This window comes from Lachancea lanzarotensis, scaffold LALA0S12 (assembly GCF_000938715.1).
Source record: "Lachancea lanzarotensis genome assembly LALA0, scaffold LALA0S12, whole genome shotgun sequence".
Classification (NCBI taxonomy): Eukaryota; Fungi; Ascomycota; class Saccharomycetes; order Saccharomycetales; family Saccharomycetaceae; genus Lachancea; species Lachancea lanzarotensis.
The window spans coordinates 34752-55238 of record NW_019212890.1 but is presented as its reverse complement, the minus strand read 5'-3'; the positions used below and the strand labels follow the sequence as shown (position 1 = coordinate 55238).

General features: G+C 44.2%; 8 protein-coding genes and 1 non-coding gene across 9 annotated transcripts, besides 3 other annotated features; 4 read left to right on the top strand and 5 right to left on the bottom strand.

Moving 5' to 3' along the window:
• Nucleotides 1–1056: 1056 nt before the first annotated feature.
• UIP5 (LALA0S12e00562g1_1) lies at nucleotides 1057–2313 on the top strand (the record flags this gene model as incomplete). Its single annotated transcript, XM_022774132.1, has 1 exon — nucleotides 1057–2313. One exon carries the CDS (start codon nucleotides 1057–1059, stop codon nucleotides 2311–2313), a length of 1257 nt encoding a protein of 418 aa, XP_022630719.1.
• Nucleotides 2314–2369: 56 nt separating this feature from the next.
• PHO86 (LALA0S12e00540g1_1) lies at nucleotides 2370–3380 on the bottom strand (the record flags this gene model as incomplete). The annotated part of the gene is made up of 1 exon (XM_022774121.1): nucleotides 2370–3380. The coding sequence occupies one exon, from the start codon at nucleotides 3378–3380 to the stop codon at nucleotides 2370–2372; it is 1011 nt and encodes a 336-aa protein (XP_022630718.1).
• Nucleotides 3381–3780: 400 nt separating this feature from the next.
• Nucleotides 3781–4483, bottom strand: LALA0_S12e00518g (LALA0S12e00518g1_1; the record flags this gene model as incomplete). The annotated part of the gene is made up of 2 exons (XM_022774110.1): nucleotides 3781–4370; nucleotides 4450–4483. The coding sequence occupies 2 exons, from the start codon at nucleotides 4481–4483 to the stop codon at nucleotides 3781–3783; spliced, it is 624 nt and encodes a 207-aa protein (XP_022630717.1).
• A 1088-nt stretch (nucleotides 4484–5571) lies between these two features.
• On the bottom strand, nucleotides 5572–6543 carry PLN1 (LALA0S12e00496g1_1; the record flags this gene model as incomplete). The annotated part of the gene is made up of 1 exon (XM_022774099.1): nucleotides 5572–6543. One exon carries the CDS (start codon nucleotides 6541–6543, stop codon nucleotides 5572–5574), a length of 972 nt encoding a protein of 323 aa, XP_022630716.1.
• Nucleotides 6544–7142: 599 nt separating this feature from the next.
• Nucleotides 7143–8504, bottom strand: NAP1 (LALA0S12e00474g1_1; the record flags this gene model as incomplete). The annotated part of the gene is made up of 1 exon (XM_022774088.1): nucleotides 7143–8504. The coding sequence occupies one exon, from the start codon at nucleotides 8502–8504 to the stop codon at nucleotides 7143–7145; it is 1362 nt and encodes a 453-aa protein (XP_022630715.1).
• Nucleotides 8505–9338: 834 nt separating this feature from the next.
• LALA0_S12e00452r lies at nucleotides 9339–9426 on the top strand. Its single transcript has one exon. It is a non-coding gene; the product is annotated as a tRNA-Tyr (tRNA).
• Nucleotides 9427–9663: 237 nt separating this feature from the next.
• Nucleotides 9664–9681: a repeat region.
• Nucleotides 9664–10089: a mobile genetic element (non-autonomous miniature copy of Rover hAT-like DNA transposon).
• Nucleotides 10072–10089: a repeat region.
• Nucleotides 10090–11802: 1713 nt separating this feature from the next.
• LALA0_S12e00386g (LALA0S12e00386g1_1) lies at nucleotides 11803–12519 on the top strand (the record flags this gene model as incomplete). Its single annotated transcript, XM_022774077.1, has 1 exon — nucleotides 11803–12519. The coding sequence occupies one exon, from the start codon at nucleotides 11803–11805 to the stop codon at nucleotides 12517–12519; it is 717 nt and encodes a 238-aa protein (XP_022630714.1).
• Nucleotides 12520–15345: 2826 nt separating this feature from the next.
• FET4 (LALA0S12e00364g1_1) lies at nucleotides 15346–16998 on the top strand (the record flags this gene model as incomplete). The annotated part of the gene is made up of 1 exon (XM_022774066.1): nucleotides 15346–16998. The coding sequence occupies one exon, from the start codon at nucleotides 15346–15348 to the stop codon at nucleotides 16996–16998; it is 1653 nt and encodes a 550-aa protein (XP_022630713.1).
• A 1208-nt stretch (nucleotides 16999–18206) lies between these two features.
• SUC2 (LALA0S12e00342g1_1) lies at nucleotides 18207–19910 on the bottom strand (the record flags this gene model as incomplete). Its single annotated transcript, XM_022774055.1, has 1 exon — nucleotides 18207–19910. One exon carries the CDS (start codon nucleotides 19908–19910, stop codon nucleotides 18207–18209), a length of 1704 nt encoding a protein of 567 aa, XP_022630712.1.
• Between the last annotated feature and the right edge of the window lie 577 nt (nucleotides 19911–20487).

Here is a 20487-nt window from a genome sequence, read left to right as displayed (position 1 = left end):
GCCATCATGATCAGCGTTTGAATAAAGCTGCACCTATGGATCCGCTGTAAAAAAAGACATCGTCATCTTTAAGAGGTCAATCGGACGTTCTGACTCTTTAACACGCCAATTGCTTGAAATTTCATGCTCACAGAAAAGAGCAGTTTCACAACTTTCAAATTCACAGCACATATTTCATCAAATATCGTCACTTGATAAGCTATTATTCAACAGCCTCAGCAAACTATAACGTTCAGCTTTTAATCCTGGATTTGTATCATGGTCATAATCCCGACCTCTCGATGGTGCCTCACAGGGCCCTATCAGAGGATGCAATACAATACTTTCTGGCACCAATTGAATCGCATTTTAACTGTCAAATGTTCGAAGAAGCATAGACCTCAATCGCCCAAGATTTAAGACATGCACCATGTTTTTTCAGCATCCAACACTGTTTGCCAACTTTCATTGTTCGAGAAGCGGTTCGAAAAAATATGGCGCCGCTTTAAGGGATCGAAGAAAAAAAAGTATAAAAGGGAAGCACAAACAGTTAATGAAACTTCACAGACGACCACAATTTTTGTCCTAAAAACGTCAGTAATCGTAAACAGCAATGTATTATCCTACATAGAGACATAAAACACACAGTACGTAGAGAGAACTGGCCAATGGCAATCTATAGAGACCACCAGAGACATCATTGCTGAATCTAGAAGTATTTCAGATCTGACGAACATTTGCCGCCAAAGTGTTTATACAAACAAACGGCTCAGATTGAAACAGGAGTTTCTGTACCGAGACAGTTATTGCAAAACCGCGGAATAGATCATCACAAAAGAGGAGATATATGTAGTAGCGTTACCCCTGAGTGTGAAACTGGCTAACAATGTCAGGAATATATGTGGCTAAGGGCCCTGATGATAGATGACGGAGGCGTATGAAGTGATTCATTCTCAATTTAGTTTCTGTCTCATTAGTTTACGGGTAAGAAGCGAAGATGATGAGATGTAGAATGTAATTTGACTACATACAAGACTAGCATATTTAGATGACGCACAGTTTGAGTTGCTCGCGGGGATGAGAAGTTGGAATAAATGGGCTCAAGCAGGAGTAATTTTTTCTCTGTTCCTACTTTTTAGGCTTCTGGTAACTCGCGAAAGGGTCCCAGATCAAACGTCTGATCTGCAAACTTTGTTTCGGCAACCGCGGGTACAACGACAGCGCAATCCCGATGCATCTCTGTCCAGACCGTTTTTGGACAAGATCAACAATTATTGGCTGGTTACCGGCAGCACACAGATTCGAAATCTGGGCACGTTACGACTAACTTCGCGCGGCCAACCGGGCCAGCATGGTGCCATAGTGTCAAACGGTGCCGGGGATAACGTGCTGGACGATTTCGAAACTGTAGTTTGGTTTAGTATCTCTGGCAAAAAGGGCCAGGGTGTGCGTGGAAAGCGCGACATGGGTGACGGGATAGTTTTCATGATTACCCCAGAAAAACAATTCGTGTCGCTCGATCTGCGGTCTTCATACGCCAAACAACAATACGAGCATAACTCGGGAGGTATCTTATACAGCGATCGAGAGCTTATGGGCCTGCCACGAAATCTTCCAGGGCTAGCCGTCGTTGTCGACACTTATCGAAATGACCCAAAAACCAAGATCAATGCGCCTTTCGCCAATGTCTTGCTCAACTTAGATCCACAAAGACACCATTACGACGCTGCATCGGACGGTAAAGAAAGCACCGGTTTCTCATTGGCAGGTCCTTTGAAATTGAAAAACTCTCTTTTATCGGGGACGGACGTCAAGCTAAGAATCATTTCTTTGGAAAGCATCGGGTTCTTGAAAATAGACATTTCATATTCGGACCACGATAACTGGATCGAGCTTTACCAAAAGGATAAGAATCTTTTTTTGCCCAAAAATCAAAAAACAGGAGAACGTTACATTGCAATAGGTGCTCTAACGGGTGAGCTCACGGAGACTGTGGAAATTAAACAGGTGGAAACTTCAGAGTTTCATTGGGACGCACAAAATGACGATGAGTTTGATTTGGCTGAGGAGATGCAGTTCTTCTTAGCCCATGAATATGGTGAGTTTATCCACATCAAGAAAGATGAGCTCAACGATTGGGAATCAGCTAAAGCACAGGGAAAAACGAATTTGGACCTACACTCCAACAAGCCATCGTCGTCGTCAACCATTTCTCTCTTGAAATGGTCATGCATTATTATCACTTTATATGGTCTTTCGCTCACATTGCGGATTGCATTGAAGCGCATACACATTCTACGGGCCAAAAAACGTCCGCGGAACATTTTGGGTTGAACTTCAACACCACCATCATTTTTAAAAAGCATTTACGATTAACTCTGTACATTTGTCTATATACAGGAACTATTTTCAACTAAAAACAGGCTAGGTCTTGTATTTTCCAATTTTGTTTGTTTGCAGAAAGGGCGGGAAACCCTCTCTCTCTTTCTCTCATTTCTCTTTTTGGAGTCGTAACGGAACTGGACACCCCACAACTCCTGTCTAACGCCAAAAATTCCGCTCAACAGTCTTGACTCCGGGAGTTTATGACTCTTGATTAGACTGAAGCCCTTCTTGGCTAGTGTGTCCTTCAAAGCATGGTCAAAGGAGTATACATCCACAAGCAGTTTCATGGACCTGTCAGACTTGAATTTTTGGCTACCTGTCTGGATATTTTTCGTACGAAGTAAGGCCCAGTCAAGCAAATCCTCGATAATACCACTCTTGACGTAAACCCTACGAGTCCCGATAGCTGAAACACCCATTACCAACGAGTCTGCATTGGACACGGCCTCATTCTCCGATACACTAGCCAGAGCGATCGGGGTATCTCTGTACACGATGATTTGGGTGTTTTTTAGCTTTTCAGTCGGCTTGATGATGCTATTAGCCAGTTGTTCAAGCTTACAGCCAAACACCAATTCTCCTTCGGATTTAACCACAGCGTCCACTTTAGCCTGGAACAAACTTTCCGTTAATTTTGATAGCAGGGTGAATGCGAAAGACGTAGTCATCAACAAAACTATACCTGCTGTCAGCAGTACGGTTTGGTTCATCAGCACAAACTGGACTATAAACCCGCTAGCACTTCTGGTATTCTTGGGCAACACAGCATTGGGAGCAAGATAAATCAAAGTACAGAATAGCGAAAATCCCAGCGTTTTGGGATGCCATATGACAGCTCTATTTGCCAACGACTGCTGCTGTTTCAAGAAATCCACGCTCAAGTTGAGAGATGCGTTCGCCAATTCTGGAGTCAAGTGTGTCCCGTAGATAGTTGGAGGCGCATCTTTGTTAATTGGTTCGTGCAAAGAGGCGTCGATCTGTTTGATAGGACCTCTGATTCCTGTCTTCTTGGCCATGATATACTTCCAGGGATGCTAGTTTGATTCCCTTGTATGGAAAGTTCGATGGGTAGTGAGCTGTGAGAGTGTCTGGCTCTGCTCTTTTATAGTACCCACCCCAGCACCTGTGAGATCTTTTTTCCACGATAACACGTGGTAGCTGAAATTCTCAAAAACATTGGCACATGAGGCCCATTGCCGAGTCCAAACGTACTCATGACTCGATGCCCTGCTTTTGACGTCAGTAGAAACCCGTCGACCACAGCTGCAAGACAGAAATGTGCACACTGTGATTGAATGTTGTCTCAGATGTATCATGGACGTTACACTGGCGACCGCTTCTTATTCTGGCGTAGTGTAAATTGTTCTCAACTGAGAGTAAATGTGTTGTGAGCTTTGGGCTTACAAGCTTGTCGTCTCATACAGAGAATTGGCGCATGCTGTTGGCCTGAGAGGTATGGTGAGTAGTGGCAAGAGAAAAAATGGAAGGAGCGCCTGGGTTGCCGGCTGTGTGACGAGTGCGGTCTAAAATGCTCGCTGGTGGTATGCCAACGGTGCTGGAGTTTGTATCGAGCGTCTTATTGGACAGAACGGTGGCTCTTGTGGATTCCAGCGATGCAACCTCCGAGAAAACAGAGGATTTCGCCGACGACGAGCAATGTGACACCAACGGTGCAGTGCTGGCATTGTCGTGCGCTTGGTCGAAATCGAGTCGCAGCTGGTTCGAAGCAGGCGTAGAGGAGTCCTTTGTCACAGATTTATCCCACATCACGGAGCCCGTTGGTATATCCCGATTTCGATATTCGTGTTTTAGGTCCTGCGTCGTTGCATTCTTGGACCTCGTTTTCGGAAGCTCAGGCTTGCTCCGGCTAGACGTTTGGCTTCGTTCTGGATACCTTCGTCCTTCCACACTTTTGGAATGTGTAGTGGTGGTGGTCTCGAAATGAGATGAATCCTTGTTGGGCTGAATTATTCGTTTCACCCACACCGACAATTTACGTTTACGCTCTGGTACAAGTTTTGTGTTAGTAGGAGAAACATTTGTGGACTGGAGACAATTTCCATTGACGCTGGAATTGAAACATACCTTGAAAGCCGTTATCATGGTGATTTGAAGACATAACGTGTGGTTATTGTTGATCCTAACTTCACTGGACAGCGTTGAGAAACCATTACTGACTTATACCAGTATGTTATATTACAGTGATGAGATGCTAATTCCGTCGCGTCACATGATATGAGACGTCACGAAAAAGATGTCACTGACAAAGTCACCTTGAGAAGAACAGTGGTTAATGAGTGGTTAGTATTTGAATAGGTTAGATAATGATTTGCTCACTTTTTCTTTGTAGTGTAGCTAGTGATCTTTTCTGGACAATACAAAAATTGATTCGCGCTCGAATGATTTGCTGGTCGCTAGCTACATAAATATTGGTCGCTAGGACGGTAAATTCACACAATAGTTCAACGAGACTCCTTCGTCAAATCTGATTTTATGCTTTCAATATTTTTATATTTCTGTCGCTGTCATTTCTAACAATGGCGATTACGTAAGCCTCGTTGGTAATCGTCAACTAACAATAATTGTGTTCAATACTTTTCTTTACCACTGTAAGAAAGCTCTCAAATATCAACCAGAGTTTGAAGTAAAAAATTCGGTTCCATCAACGATACGGCTTCACTCCTTTTTTGGTTGCCCACCATTAACGTCGGCTGCTATCCGTCTAAATAGTTAATTTACATCAATCAGCATCCGTCACATGCTCATATACTCTGAACTACCGTCATTTAACCGATCCTAAGAACCCTAACTCGGTAGTAAAACAGCAACATCCCACAAGAGCAATGATAGCTTTAGACAATATAAACTCTCTTTCACTAACTAGCAAGTTATATTAAATTATCAGAAGGTTTTATAGCAAACATAACGCCAGACTCGAATACTGTCACGGCCCAAATATATATTTATATATTCTAGGATCCAACAAATCCAAAGAATAAAGCATGCTAAGGAGAATTCCTAGCGAAAATTGAACAAAGCAGATGTGGAAAACTCAAAAAGCTTTTTTACCTTGTTCTCGAACGGTCCTTTTTTTGATTTTTTTTTTTTCGTTACACTAGTCTTCCCCATATCCAGAAGAAAAATGCACTTGTGCGAAATTTGGTGATGTGAAGTGGGATTTGTTACGAAGCCACAAAATCTGTCTGCCTAAGCAGCTTGCTTGGTAAGGTTTTCGGTGGTTTGAAGCACAGAGGCAGCCCTTTCGCTGATTTCATCGGAAAAACCCTTGGCCTTGGGCTCGACGACGTCAACTCCGTGAGCGACTCCATTTTTCAATTTCCCTATTGTTAACTGACCTAGGTCAACGCCCGTAGATACAATAGCTCTCGGAACACTCTCAGATTTGCTGAAATTGCCTTCGTACTTTTCAGAAACCGTTTGATAAGCTGCATCGTAAGTGGGCTTGATAAACTCACCGTACTTTTCAGTAACGTAGTCTCTAGTACCGTTTATTCTATCTTTGGTTGGATCAATGTATCCCTGCTGCAACTTCGTTCTGGTGGGCCCGATGTAGTCTGACTGCAATTTGGATTGTAGTTCGTGACCCAAAGAACGGGTGGTTCCTGCTAGTTCCTTTATATGGGGCAAGTTGTCGGGGTGTGTGTGGCCGTTCGACGCACCTCCATCAATGTCCAATTCGTGTGCTGCTTCTGCTGGTCCAGAGGGTTTTTTGCCCAGCTTGAGAGGCTTTACCACGAGTTCTTTCAAAACCAGGTTTGAGACGTTGGCAAAATAGTCGAGCAAATAGAAAACGACCCAAAACCCGGGCTTGCCGCTGTGTGTGTGATACTGGCTTAGAAACTCATCGAGTCCCTCGCGCAAAACTAAAAGGTTGAACCACTCGTCCAGTTTCCGCACGCCAGCAACGCCGGCGTTGTAGCCCTTTTTCACTACCTGTGGCGACTTGGGGGAGTCAACAGCAACCAGTCTGGCGCGGTATAGCACTGTGAGGAATGCAGAAACCGTGCCAGAGACCACGGAGTACGATAGCAGGTAGTTAAGCGTGTTTGTGAGTGTTTCGTACTTGTTGAGATGGTTCAACGTTGCGGATTGGCACGATGCAAACCGTGAAACTGTGTCTTTGTCGACTACAACTCTGACCGAGTTGTTTTGACTCATTGCAGCAAAGGAGTTGAGCAAATTTCTATCAGATGGGTCGTCAATTACAGACGCCAGGACTTCAAAGTAGCTGTTCAAAGTAGCTAAAACTCCACAAATGTGACGATTGGGTGCTCCTTTCAAACGGTATGAAAACCAAAAAGGGGTATTGAACGGTTACTATTATTTTCGAGCCTCTTTAAACCGCCAAAAAACGAACGGTGTGTATACTTATATCGACTGCCTCAATATCTGAGATATAGCAAATTTCCAGAAGAAAAGCAAAAGTGTCGTTATTTGTCTTTCAATACTCAATAGTGAAGCTCCTTGCGGTAAATTTTGTAACCAAATTGAGTCCTTTCACTTAGTTTCACTTAGTTTCACTTAGTTTCACTTTCTTAAAGCGGCTGGTATTGTTCGCAAGGGGCACGAAAAGCATCTCTTCCTTTATATAGTCGTAAGTCAAGGGGAGGCCTCATCCGAAAAAAATCTGGTCATGTGAGTTTTGGGGTTCGGTGTTACCCGAAGAGATGAACACCGTCCATAACGACAATAAACGGTTTGTATACCCAACCAGACTCTGGCTATCCAGGATCACACACAAACTCTTAGGATCCAGTTTAGGCTTGCTTACATTCTGGAGGCTGCTCTTTGGAATTTGTTCCAACAGGTTTGAAGTCGCTGGGATCGCTGTCTTCTTCGGATTCACCGGCGTTTCCATCATCGTCATCGTCATCGTCTTCATCGTCGTCATCCTCATCGTCGTCGTCGTCCTCTTCCTCGTCAAATTCGGAGTCGAACTCCGCGTCCTCGTCATCTTCTTCGCCGGCATCATACTCAAACTCGATCGCAGCGCCCGTGAACCAATCCACAGCACGAGGAACAAGCTTATCTTTGAACTCTTCGCCAATGGCGTAGTCCAAGGCCAGACGCGACTCCAGTTCTGCGACTTCTTCGGAGTCTTCTTCTTCCTCATCTTCGCTGTTGTTCGCCTCTTCATCTTCATCAGGGTTAGCGTTTGCTGGCACAGATACGTTGGTCTTCTTAGCAGGGACCTTGGGTGGATCGAAAAAGTTGAAAAATGATTCGACAGGCGTAATTTTTTCGATGGTACGCACCTGTTTGGTTGTCTTGTTGCGCTGCTTGCGTTTTTCAACAGATACAGTTACGTTGGACTCGTTGTCGGTCCATTTGATCTCGCAACCCTCTGCGTGATCGTAAATGAAGTCCCCTGAGTAGCCCAGTTCCGACTGGTAGAAATATGTCTTGACAAGCTCTGTGTTACTGAAGTAAGGGTTTTCCTCGTCAAACTGGAACACCAATCTAAAACCGGGCTTTCCCTCAGATAGATATTCGAGTCTGACATCTGTCAAACACTCTAACACCTCTGCATCGGCACGGGTAACCGTTTGCGACACCATTGGCAAGTTTTCAAACGCTGTCAGCCAGAAAGATGGGATACCCTTGATCTGGTCTTCCTCGTCTTCCTCTTCGTCTTCCTCGGCTTCTTCAGCAACGGTGTCGAGCTCATCTCCTTGCTGTTTTCCGATCTCAATTTCTCTAACAGAAGGTTCTTGTTGTCCAGAAATAATTTCGTAACGACGCTTGTGAACCGGCCTGTATTTCTGCAAGTATTTTTCTTCCAGCTCAAACATTTCAAGTTGAAAGTCCTTCTCTAGGTCGAAAATATCGCGTTGTAATTTTTTCAATGCATAAATCCGGTCTCTAACCGCGTGTGGCAAAGATGCCACATAACCACTATCCTGACCCACCAGGTCACCCAGTTTGTCTTGAATAGAAGCAAGCAATTGTGGGTTATTTGCCAAAGCGGATGTAATGTCCTCCTCCTTGATTGTTTGCGGGACTGAACGTGCGGGATTCCCATTTTTCAGGTAAGAGCCCGTCAGCACGCTGGAAGGAGTGTTGTGGGGGGTTGGAGCAGCATCAATTTTCGACGAAGTGGTCTTGATTGGCTTAGACATTTCACGTCTTCCACTTGATATTCTGTGAGTGAGTGTTCTTGTGAGATGTGTTTGAAAGTGAAGGGAAGTTATATCCAAGATTCTCAAAAATTATTTAATTAGGTGTTTTCTGTGTCACATGATACGTAATAGATCAATTTTCCTAGCGGGTTCACGTGTAACAACATTTTGGAAAGTGTTGATTTGGGTGAACGAATCCAGGTTTAGCTGCTCTAGATGATTGTTTTAGGGTTTTTGAAGTAGGTTAATTTCGTTTTTAATTGACAGCTCGTTGTTTGAGGCGCAAAAACTTTCGCATAGAAGCATCTGATATTCTCTAAGCGTTCCAGCTTCTCGTTTCTGCTGAGAGTTAGCCGAATACTCTTAGAAGTAGAACAAAAGTTAAGGAGAGTCAGACCTGAAGTTCAAGATCGTTTTCAAAATGCCACAAATGCTAGCATGAAGAAACAGTCACGTGATAGCTTGTTGCTTAGGAGTTTATGAAGTTCTTAGTAGATAGTCTTACAATGTGGTAAGTAGTGCGGTTTAAAAGATTTTCTATGGGGGAACAAAGCGACGACTCATTCTAAGGGGTGTCACTATTGATACAGTCTGTGAACTGCCCTAATGTCACAATTTCTCGAACTAAATCACGGGAGTCACGTGCCCAGCTTGGACACAAAGATAGTTTTCTTGTCTTCATTACTTACTACCAAGCAGGAGCTCGTAAAGTAATGGTAAAAGCCTATATTCTAGTTTCTATACTCCAGAAAGTTGTTGAACGGGCTTAGAGCAAAACTCAAGAACGGTTCTCCTCACTTATATAGTATCATTTGGTACCTTCCTTGCATCCTCCTCTCGGTGGCCAAGTTGGTTTAAGGCGCCAGACTGTAATGTTATCACTGTAATCTGGATATCGGGCGTTCGAATCGCCCCCGGGAGAATTTTTTTACTACAGTAAATTAATCAGGCAATTAATACACCAATTGCCTTAGCGCCCTTTCCATACAGCAAGGGTATGACGTACTACAACTCTTAAGGAGTCTGTTTTTGACACTGCTTTACTAGTAATAAGATCATGTCCCATTACTGACAACATTCGTGGGTCTGTTCTTCAAGTTATCACTCCTAGCTGTGAAGGTATCGCATTTCTCGTAGATAATGAACGATATTTTCCAACCAGAGCTGTATTTCGGGTTGACCCGGATTACAAAATCGCTACCCGGATGTCCAAAAGCGGGTAGTAAACGGGTAGTAGCTGTATACGCATCGAGTAGGCGGGGGGTACATAAATTAATGTTTACAACTCATTTCCGGATATCTCGTATGCGTGATTCAGATGGATCACGGATGAGCAGCTTGAGGCTTTAGCAAATTTGACCTAAACAATGTACGTTAAATATTTAGATTTTTGACGCCAGGATTTTTCTTTACGCGTTTCGACTCTTGAAAGGGTATCTAGTGCAAAGGATGCGGGTTGCTGGCGGGTCGCGTATTATTTTCACTCGAGTAATAGACGAATCAACGTGACAGCGCGAGCGAATACTAAGTGGGTTTCTTGAATAGGGGTTACCCAGCCTGAACTGGTACCCGAAATACAGCTCTGCCGGAGAACAATATATAGCATTGAACGAAAACTCCAAGAGCGTTAAACGGTTTGAGATAACTGTCCTGCAGGTGTTTTCCCAAAGACTCTCGATCTTGGAAACGACTTGAAGGCCCCTTTGGAGGACAGATAGTTGTCTGTGGGTTTCAAAGATGAAATTCATGTGCAATTGCGGTAGACGACTTTTCGCCTGATCAAAAGGATAGGCTTTTGTTCGTCCCATACCAATCTCGCGCGGTAGTTTGTTCTGAAGTGTTACTTGCCTAAGAAAAACGTTCGCTTTGCCTCGATAGTGATTTATGTGGCTTTTCCTTGGTCTAAGCTGAGAGATAAGAGTCACAGGGTGGGCAGAACTGTGAACACCGTCGTTTTCGCAGAGAACTGGCGAAACGGGTTTTTATGCCAAAAACAAGAGGTGATGCGTGAGATCGAATAGTTGTTGGAAAAATCTAAGCGGTTGTCAGCGACTCTTGGCTAATCCGTTTTCGAAGTCGTTAAGCAGTTGAACATGCGTTGCGCGATTAAAGTAGTTTTGGTATTTGGCATGTTGGCAGCAGCAGGACCATGGCATGACTTGAGGAGCTTCATGAGCTGGTTCTAAACAACACCAAGGACCAAAAAGCACTAGAAGCTTGTGGATCGGCAATCTTCATGATTTTTGCTTAGTTCCTTGAGTCAATTGTGAGTGTTTCTGCCCTGAGTGCTTGCAACGGCTTGAAAACATGGAGATAGCAGAGGCGAAGGGCCTTTTAACTTTGAGCTTCGCCGGCTACCCCGGCAGAGTGAGGGATACTTGTATTTCCGTAAGATGTCACGTGCTTGTGGTGTCATTCGATAACCAAGTTTTCAAGACTATATCCGACACTCGTCAGTCAAAGTCATCGCGCTATCCCGTCATCTCTCTACTTATCCACTCTTCCTCATACGGTCTGTATCTACAAACTGGTATGATAATCGTACATCAATCTATAAGTATTTGATCCAAAAGCTTCCTAAACAATGCTTGTCTCCTCCTAGTTATGCCAACTGATCTTTCTCCCCCTCGCTGCGCTGCCACAATAGATTTCTCATGCATCTTGTGCCGCTGTCCTTAGAAGTTATGCCCAACTTTCACAACTATCTTAGAGTGCCAGGATTGAAATTATCAGGTTCACTATTACCAACTACGGCATTCGCTCGTACTGAATGAATACAACACATCAAGAGATGACAAAGCGCAGGATTCGGACAAGCAGGATTACCACATAGCTGACTCTCATACGTCGCCAACCCTTCCAGAATAGCGGCCCCCATTTCCGCACCGTGCGTGAGCACCAATATATGACAAACTAAGTCACTTGATCGTTGATGACATCGTCCTTTGGCTGATGCTTATAAATAATACACTGTGAACAACAAAGCCAAAATAAGAAAGGGTTCCCATGAAATTAAGTAAGGACAGAACTTCAGGGAACTTCGGATACCCTCAAAAGGCTCAGAGCATTACTGAGGAAAGTTTCTAAGAAAAAAAATGCAAGGGAAGCAGCAAGACATTGGGGTGGTGGGAAAATGCATTTGAAATCAAATTGTAGGAAAAGGCATTTGAGATAATGTTTGGGAAAAGTATATAAACCGGATGCTTTCTCCGTTTGTAGAAGAGTTGAATTTCTCTCTTTCCAGTGTTCCTTTCAAGACACATCTATCATTCAAGTAATTAATTACAACACTCAAAAAATGGCCCTACCAAGTAAAGTACTTGTCGCCCTCACCTCTTACAATGGTGTCTTCTACGAAGACGGTTCCAAGACCGGTGCGTTCGTTGTTGAAGTTTTGCACCCTTTCCAGGCTTACAAGTCCAAAGGTTTTGAGGTGCAATTCGTGTCTGAGACCGGTACCTTTGGCTGGGATGAGCACTCGTTGGCCCCAGACTTCCTAGACGGCGACGACAAAAAGGTGTTTGACGACAAGTCCTCTGACTTCAACAAACACCTACAGACCATAAAGAAGCCCAGCGAGGTCAACGCTGACGATTATTCGATCTTTTTCGCCTCTGCCGGTCACGGGACTTTGTTCGACTACCCAACTGCTTCTGGGCTGCAGCACCTGGCTGCCAAGATTTACAAGAATGGTGGTGTCGTTGCTGCTGTGTGTCACGGTCCAGCCATCTTCGAGAACTTGATGGATTTAGACACCAAGAAGAACATCATCGACGGTAAGTCCATTACCGGCTTCACGGATATCGGTGAAGTGCAATTGAGTGTCGACAAACTGATCAAGGAGAAGAAGCTCAACACCGTTGAGCAGACCGCTAAGTCGGCCGGTGCCAAGTTTTTGGCTCCAATCGGGCCATGGGACGACTACTCCATTACTGACGGTCGTATCGTCACTGGTGTCAACCCAGCCTCTGCTCATTCTACCGCCATTAGATCGATGAACGCCTTGAACGCTTAGAAATAGTGTTCATGACGTGGAATTCCATGCTTCGAATATTCTTTTACAGATTGACTCGCCGCGAGGTACGACGAGGGCGCCTAGATGGTTTACAGCTGAATACATGTGTACACGAATTTTATGAAAAATCAGGGAAAAAGCGAAGGAAGTACCTGTTTACTTGGAATACACCTTGCTTGGCGGATGATGGTAACCGCTACGGAAATAGATATGTAAAAAGGAGGTGTTCGTCTTTTCGTAAAACAAGTGCGGATTCTACAGGGGATCCGAACAACGCGACGTTCGAATCGGTACTCCAAGCGAGTTTCTTGTTCCAGAGTGGCATCGTGCTATAAAATTCCTGAGCCTTCCGGGATGCTGTACATGAATTTCAAAACCTAAAATGCTGCCTTCTTAATATTAAAGTATGATTTGAGTCGTTTATCTGGCTCTCATGGGGTGGACTTGAGTTGGATCGAGTATGCCCTTTCTACGATCTTTTTTACCGTGCATTTGCAAAATTGAGTAGACACCGCTTAACTGGTAACGTGTTACGTCTATTATTCATCACCGGTACGTATGGGTGATTTCTGGCGTCCAGGATCTAATTGCAGCTTAGGAAAGTTGGTGACAACTCCTCTTTGGCGCTCCAGACTATTTCATTGTACTGACGCTGTCATATAATCACATGACCTTAGTCACTCTGGATTATTTTGACGTCGTACTGGCAGAGATCGCGACAGTATATTTTGAACGTGCTACGATGGGAAAGTTGAGAAACTAGCTGTCAGTTAGAAGTGCATACCCGAAGCTATATTATGTAGTACTAGGGACGGTGTCACGTTCAATACGAGAGCAAAAGTTTGAGGTGATTTTGGCCGTATCACGCTGTTAAATACTATCATTTAAAAATGTGCCGCAATTCTATATTTAGTGGAGGAAAAGCTACATTCACCATGAGGAAGCGCTGATTAGTTGCAGTGCAAGCACATCTTTGGTGAATGCAAACTGGAGAATTGAGCAAGCGACTAATGGACGGAGCATGTCTGATGACTTGGTAACGTAATTTTCTGATATCCTGCACGAGTATCGAACAAACAAGCGTCTTGTACTAGCTGAATAATTGTTTATGTAGTTGAGAGAACCTCAAATTACAACGAATGCTCATATGCCAAACCTTGACGCCTACCATGCACCATTTTTCAGCTTACGGGATGAATGTTGATGAAATTCAATATTATCTTTCAATTGAACAAATTGTCCATCGCGAAAAGGAAAGCTCGCTTCCCGGCGTGTTGGAATACAATGAAAAGTCCGATGTGATATAGTGCACCATCCAGTCTGATAATTTCATCGGTGCGTGGGTCAGTGTGTATCAGTGCAGCTTAATTTTTTTACTCGAAAATATATCTCAATGATCCTATCTCTGTATTCTTCATCTCAATGGGGTTGGATCTGACATTGTTGTAGACTTGAATCTTAACAACGGCAAGCTCACTTTGGGTTTTGCACCCCATTTTGCAGGTTCGCTTTGCGCTTGAGAATACGCCAAGGTTTCCGAAAGTATTGTAACTTTAACCAATTCCTCCGGCATCTTTGATCAGCTGAGTTTGATTTCGTCTTGTCAGGCTAGGGAGTATTTTGCATGGAAGATCTTATCTCACATCTTTCTTTGCATTTTTGTGTTAACTTCCATTTAGGTAGTTGCCATTCTCAGGAAATTGTCCTGCCTACTTGAAATGAGTGATGCTTTGTACCAATTCCACCCAGGCCAGATCTCATGGTCTCGTCATTCTGTCCGATGAAGCGCTTGTATTGTGACTTTGGTTTAATCCCTGACCTAGGAGCCAATTCTACAGTGCGCTCGAAAGCCAGGTAGGTACACGATATTGAATCACAGCAAGACAAGAGAATCCACTTTTCGTTACCATTATGTCCTCAATGCTCCAAGTAGAATTGACCTGCCAGGGATGTCCCTCGAGTACTAATACCCTATCCTCTTACGTTTTTCTTCGTCTATGCTGTATCTACTACAGTTGTCGATGCTCTGATGATTATGCTTAAGGTGAACCAAATCTTGCAAAATCCAATTTCTTTCACGAAAAAACCCACTTCAAGAGCTATATCTCAAAATGTGTCCCTGATAAGAAGCGCAAAGGAGACCACAGGGGGCTGTGTTGAAATGCTATGGCATTGATTGCTTGAAGAGTTGTTGGAAAAACTTCGATCTGCCTTCTACGAGCGCACAAACTCCAAACTGTAAGACATTGCAAACCCTAGTTGACGTTGAACGAAGTGATTTGACTAGATTCCACTCGGAGCATTTACGATCATTCGGTCTTCATTTTCAATCATCGTACAGAACCTCCGATTGCTCGAGGCTCTTGCCGACCGTACGAGAACAAGAAACTTAAATTGCTCAGTGCGCGGGACCATCAGTTCGTGAACGGGCCCGTGCGACTACTAAAAGAGTTTTCATTGGCCTTTCCTGCTCAATTCGGCTGTGTAGATACGTTCCGAGCACCATCCTAGGCTCTACGTACAAAACGATGAGAAAAATTCGCTCAACGCAGGGTCCTCGAACTCGTAAACGCAAGTCCATGGTACCACCTGTTTGGGACCATAGTCACCAGCAAGGTTACGAGGCAGGTTATATATTCGATGAAGCCCGGGTGCATTAAACCTGGGTGCACTCTTTTGAATTTAATATTTTTAAAGAGCTGAGATACTCAGACCAATGCTTCATACATAAACAGAGCTATGACCGGAGTTTTTTTGCCAAGAAATCTTCTGGTGCCTTCAGAAGTCACGTAGGCCCATTTTAACTTCGCAAGATAGTAAGTAAAGATGACCGGACGACAAAGCTTAGGGACCAGAATCAAAGAGTATCTAGGAAATCCAGGGTGCAGGCCAGATGTCAATCACAAGGCTCCAATATGTACTGGCCGCGAGCTGTTAAAAGCGGAAGGAGACGATTCAAAACATGAACACGACGAAGAGGTACGAACCGTGGGTGCCGAGAGCACCGAGGGTAGCACCGAAAGCGACAAAAATAGTTTTGACAACGTTGAAGTAGGTTTAAGCCATGGAAAAATTTGGACGATGCTCAATTACACTGGTTTGAAAAAAGCCTCTTCGGACAAGATTTTAGATCGGCTGGTCGATTTTGCTGGATCACAAGTGGTTTTTTTCTTGATGTGGATCATATTGATTGTGTGGATCGTCATCGGGATTATTTACAAGGCACCGGATAATTGGCAGATCGTCATACAAGACGGACAATCGATTCAATCCTACTTCTGGGACACACTTTTGATGCGGCAACAACTCAACAGCAGCCACGAGCATGTTTGGATATGTGCCAACATCAGGTCACGTTTGAAGACCATCAGAAGGCTGTGTACTATGGAGCAACCAAAAGAAAAAGCGTCGCCAAATGCGACAGTGAAAGTAAGTTCAAGTTCCGGACAACTGCCCATCGAAAGCTGGTATGACAGAGTGTGTTCGAAAGCTTGTGATTTCATCGGTTCATTGCCTGTCATGATCATTTTCTGGCTCGGCATTTTCACTTGGATTGGCTGCGGTGCTGTGCCAACAACTACGGGTAATAAACCTCCATTTTCTAAGAGCAACCCTCAAAAGGCCAAGTTCAGCGACGAATGGCAGCTTTATGTCAATACTTCTACGGCTGTTATCATCCTAATATGTTGCGTCTTCCTACAGAACATCAGAGCGAGACACGAGAGGTTTATTGCTAAATTCGTGTTAGCTCTCTCAAGGATGGACGTAAGCATCGAAAAGCATCTGAGAACCTACTTCCGCGATTTTGAAACTGAGAATCCTAACATATGTATTCCAACTCACCATCGCAATCGTCTCTCAAAATGGATCGACTGGTATGCTGATATCATTGGAACTGGTATCGGTGTCTGCATTGCCCTCGGCGTGATTGCGGTTTGGATAGCCATTGGGGATCCCATGTCTTGGAATGGCAACTGGTGGCTCATTATTGGGACTTACACCGGGCTGGTGGGATTTCTGGACGGATTCGTGCTGAGACAAGTATACTTCAAGATTGTTCACCACGAAGAGAACAATTATGAAAAAGTTGCAGAAGAGGACTACGACCTGTTCCAGACCTTAGGTATCGAGCTGCGCGAGGAATGTGTCGTACACTCCGATTCTTTTGCCTCGCTCAATTCTATCACCTATCGTATTTCCTCGAAGATCAACTCAATATGCTCATCTGATTGGAGTGTGGTTGCTTCCGTGGTCATTATTTTATCTTTGATCATCATAGCATCTGGTCTCCGCTGGAGTGAGACAGCACAGTTGATTTGCAATACACCCACTATGATCATCGAAGCATTTTTCCTCATTGTTCTACTTCAGGCTCATGGTTGGGCTGACAAAAAGCGCAGGATGCAAGTGGCCGCACTACACGCCCGTAGAGTTGCCCTGCTCACGTACGTTGAGGAATCGTATCCACTTTCCTGCTAACTTATATACGATAAAACACTTATACAACGGCATACATTTAACAACATGGAAACTCTTCCTATAAGGTCGGAACCTCCTAACGTCTAGCGTAAGGTTCCGTGTCGTGGGAAGATCATTACGTGATTGAACCACGGCCCTAAAGCGAAGAAATAGCAAAAAGGCTGAATGAACAACCGGGAAGGATCGAAGCACAGCTTTATGAGTTACGGCTACTTCAAGCATTTGCGGTCAGCAGTTTATTTGTGGGCGGCCTTGTACAGGATGTACGGAGTCCCCTTCGTGAGTGAGTGTCAGATTTAACACTTACGGGACACGTGACGACATGACAATGACAGAATAATCAAAATAGCCCAGATACTTACAAAACTACAAGTTTTGGTCATTCAGTCACATTGACACCGCCTATAACAAGCAGTTCCCCCAATTGGGAACTAAAATGGGTTTGGTGCCTTATGCGGTTATTAGTCTCTTAGAATTTGTCAGTCAAAATCCGCGCGTTTCTTTGAGTTGAAAGCTATCTGCTAGGCACAACTGGCGTATTACATTATCACTTCATGTCTTACAACAGAAAAAAATCACTCTAAGCACCGATTGATACTCATGTTACCATGAAGGCTTTTCTGAGATATCATTTTGCGACTCATGGCGCCTTTTACGATGTGGTGCAAGATTTTGTCAAGAGTGGCACAATGTTGATACTCCCGTTTCATGATTTTTGGATATTTATCTTCCTCTGATGAAGAAAATTATATTTTGCGCAGTATTAAACAATGCTAATGCACACGGTGGAGTAGTCCAACGTTTTTTGTTGTTCGTGTGAGTGACGTCGAAGGTCGTTCAGATTTCATGACTGTTCGGTCAAACTGTCGCTGTCATCGTACCACGTGTCACTGCTTACCTCTAGTATACGCCTGAGTCAAGAGAATGGTTTGAAATGATGGAAGAGAAGCGTTCTCACTTTGACTTGTAGGGTGAAAGTATCCGCCAGACGATTTCACAGTTTACCTAGTAGAATTAGACATGCCACCTGTGCCAGTCGCATCATGACACCGAAGCCTAATGTGATTATTTCACAATTCTTATGCTGTCATTACGGTATATATGGTATATGAAACTCGGTACATAGAGTCTCACGCTAGACAAAAAGAAGTTTCCACAGCTCACTTTACAATAGATCAGCCGGGTCACTAAGCGTGGTATCGACTTCATCAGTTTTTGACGCTCAATTGCTTCACATCAAAATCTAGAATAGTGAAGACGTCGTCGACACCACTCGTGATTTCCACAGCACCAATGTAGTTCTCTTCAGATAAAAAGAACAAGTTAGTTGAGGTCGACGAACCATCGTTGAAGAATAGCTCAATGAGATTCCGGTCGATGATACCCCGAACTTTGAAAATAGGTAGGCCGTCTTCAGCAATCTTGAACGGTTCGATGTTTTGAGAAACTCTGTTGGTGAAGAAGGGATTTTGGTTGACGAATTCTACCTCTGAATTACCTCTGTCAAGGAAAAAAGCAGCGGCATTGTGTTCGTAACCCAATCTCAAATACTCTTCATCATCTTTAACGCCCTTGAAGTATAAAGACATATCAGCAAAGTCGCGTTTCGAGAGAACCGCAGTTGCATTAACTTTCCACTCAACGGAAAACTCCAATAGACCCTGAGGATACTTTCCCAAGCGATAAAGAACAGACTCGTCAGAGTTTAGCTCCAAAGAAGTTTTATGCATAGACTGGTTGGTATGCAACTGAGTATAGTTGACTAAAGGCTCGCTGTACAAAGTGAACTCAGTGGTTTCCGGGTTGGGGTTGTAAGGCCTCAATGTAAAGTTACGGACTAAGGACATCGATCCTCTGTAATCCTCAGCGGGAACATAAGCACCATAGTCCCAATTGGAGGCCCAAGCAATGCCTAAAACGTCGTCGTTGGGAGCATCAGAATAGGTCTGTAATGCATAGAAGTCTTTGCCATGGTCAAAAATACGAGTTGCTGAGTCCTGAGCAGTGAATGTTTTACCGTCGAAGTCACCAATGAAATATTCGTTGAAAGAACCGCCCATTGGAGCACCAGGATTTATACTCAAAAACATGACCCATTTGTGATCCACCGAGGTGACATTGGTTTGCGCGGTAGCGTTTGTGGTAGAGTTGAGTCCGTGCAAAGTAACGTTGGAGGGACTTTCGTGAATGACTGGTACTTTTGCTAGACCTGGACATTCATACTGGTAACCAAGAATACCGTGGTGAGAAAAGTTAGATTGGAATTCCCAGGAGGTGAGGTTTTCGGAGCTGTATATTTGGACCTTGTACTCCTGCGACAAAGCCAAGGCCATAATCCAGCGCTGGGTTTCGTCGTGCCAGAAGACCTTGGGGTCTCTAAACTGGGTAGAGTTGATGTCCAGAACAGGGTTTTGCTCGTAGTACTCGAAGCTGTATCCACCGTCCAGAGAGTAGGCAGCATATTGAGTTTCGCTTGTGTTGCTATGCTCAGTATAAAGAGCAACAATTCTTTGGCCTGGCAAAGTCGAATCGTTGAAAAATCCAGAGGTATTGTTGTGGTCCACAACAATCGAACCAGAGAAGGCGCCGGATTGGTCGTCCCTAGGCTCAATTGCGACGCCGTGGTCTTTCCACGTCATCAAATCTTGAGACGATGCGTGGCCCCAATACAATGGTAGGGAAAAAACAGTATCGTTAGGGTTGTATTGATAGTACGTGTGATAAGTCGAGGTCTCATTATCGTAGAACAATCCGTTCGGATCGTTCATCCACCCAGCGCTAGGAGTCAGATGGGCAAGTGGCCGCTCGGGACTATGAGTATTATTGGATCCAATGGATCTGTCAGTGAGCTCGAGGGCATTGGCCCCAATTACAGCAGCCAAACCGGCAAAGACATGAGTTGCAGATTTCATTTTCAGTAAACTTGATCTGTGTTGATATCCACAAAACAAAAAGAAGAAAGCTAGAGGAGAAATGCATCTCAATGTGTTTTGCAAGCGCCTTTTATAATCTGAAATCGTTGCGTCTGAGCTGTATTGACTCGGATTTGTCTTGCTTTGCTGAGCGCCATTTGGGATTACACTTCCTGCTGTCCGTGTGATGTTTGCGACAATGATGTCTTCCGTTCATGCAGAGAAACTAATGCACTGAACCCCAACCGGCTCGGATCGCTGATCCGAGCAGAAACGGCACTTTTTCCTCTCGCGAGAAACACTCGCACATTTGATCAAAAAGCAATGTCGGAAAAACCTTGAATTCTAAACGCCTCGAGGAACAAAGGGTTCAACTTGCATACGCTCGAAGGCTCAGCTTCCCGCTAATCGAGCTATGACGTCTGCGGAAAAACTAAAAATTTAATTTTTCCGGGGACGCACGAAGTAGTCAAAGCGAGGCTTACGTAAGATCCAATTATGTTTTTTTTTCGGAAGTTAACATTTTTAATTTTTCCGGGGGTAGTGCCTGTAGTCATGCTGCGCTCGAGTAAGAGTG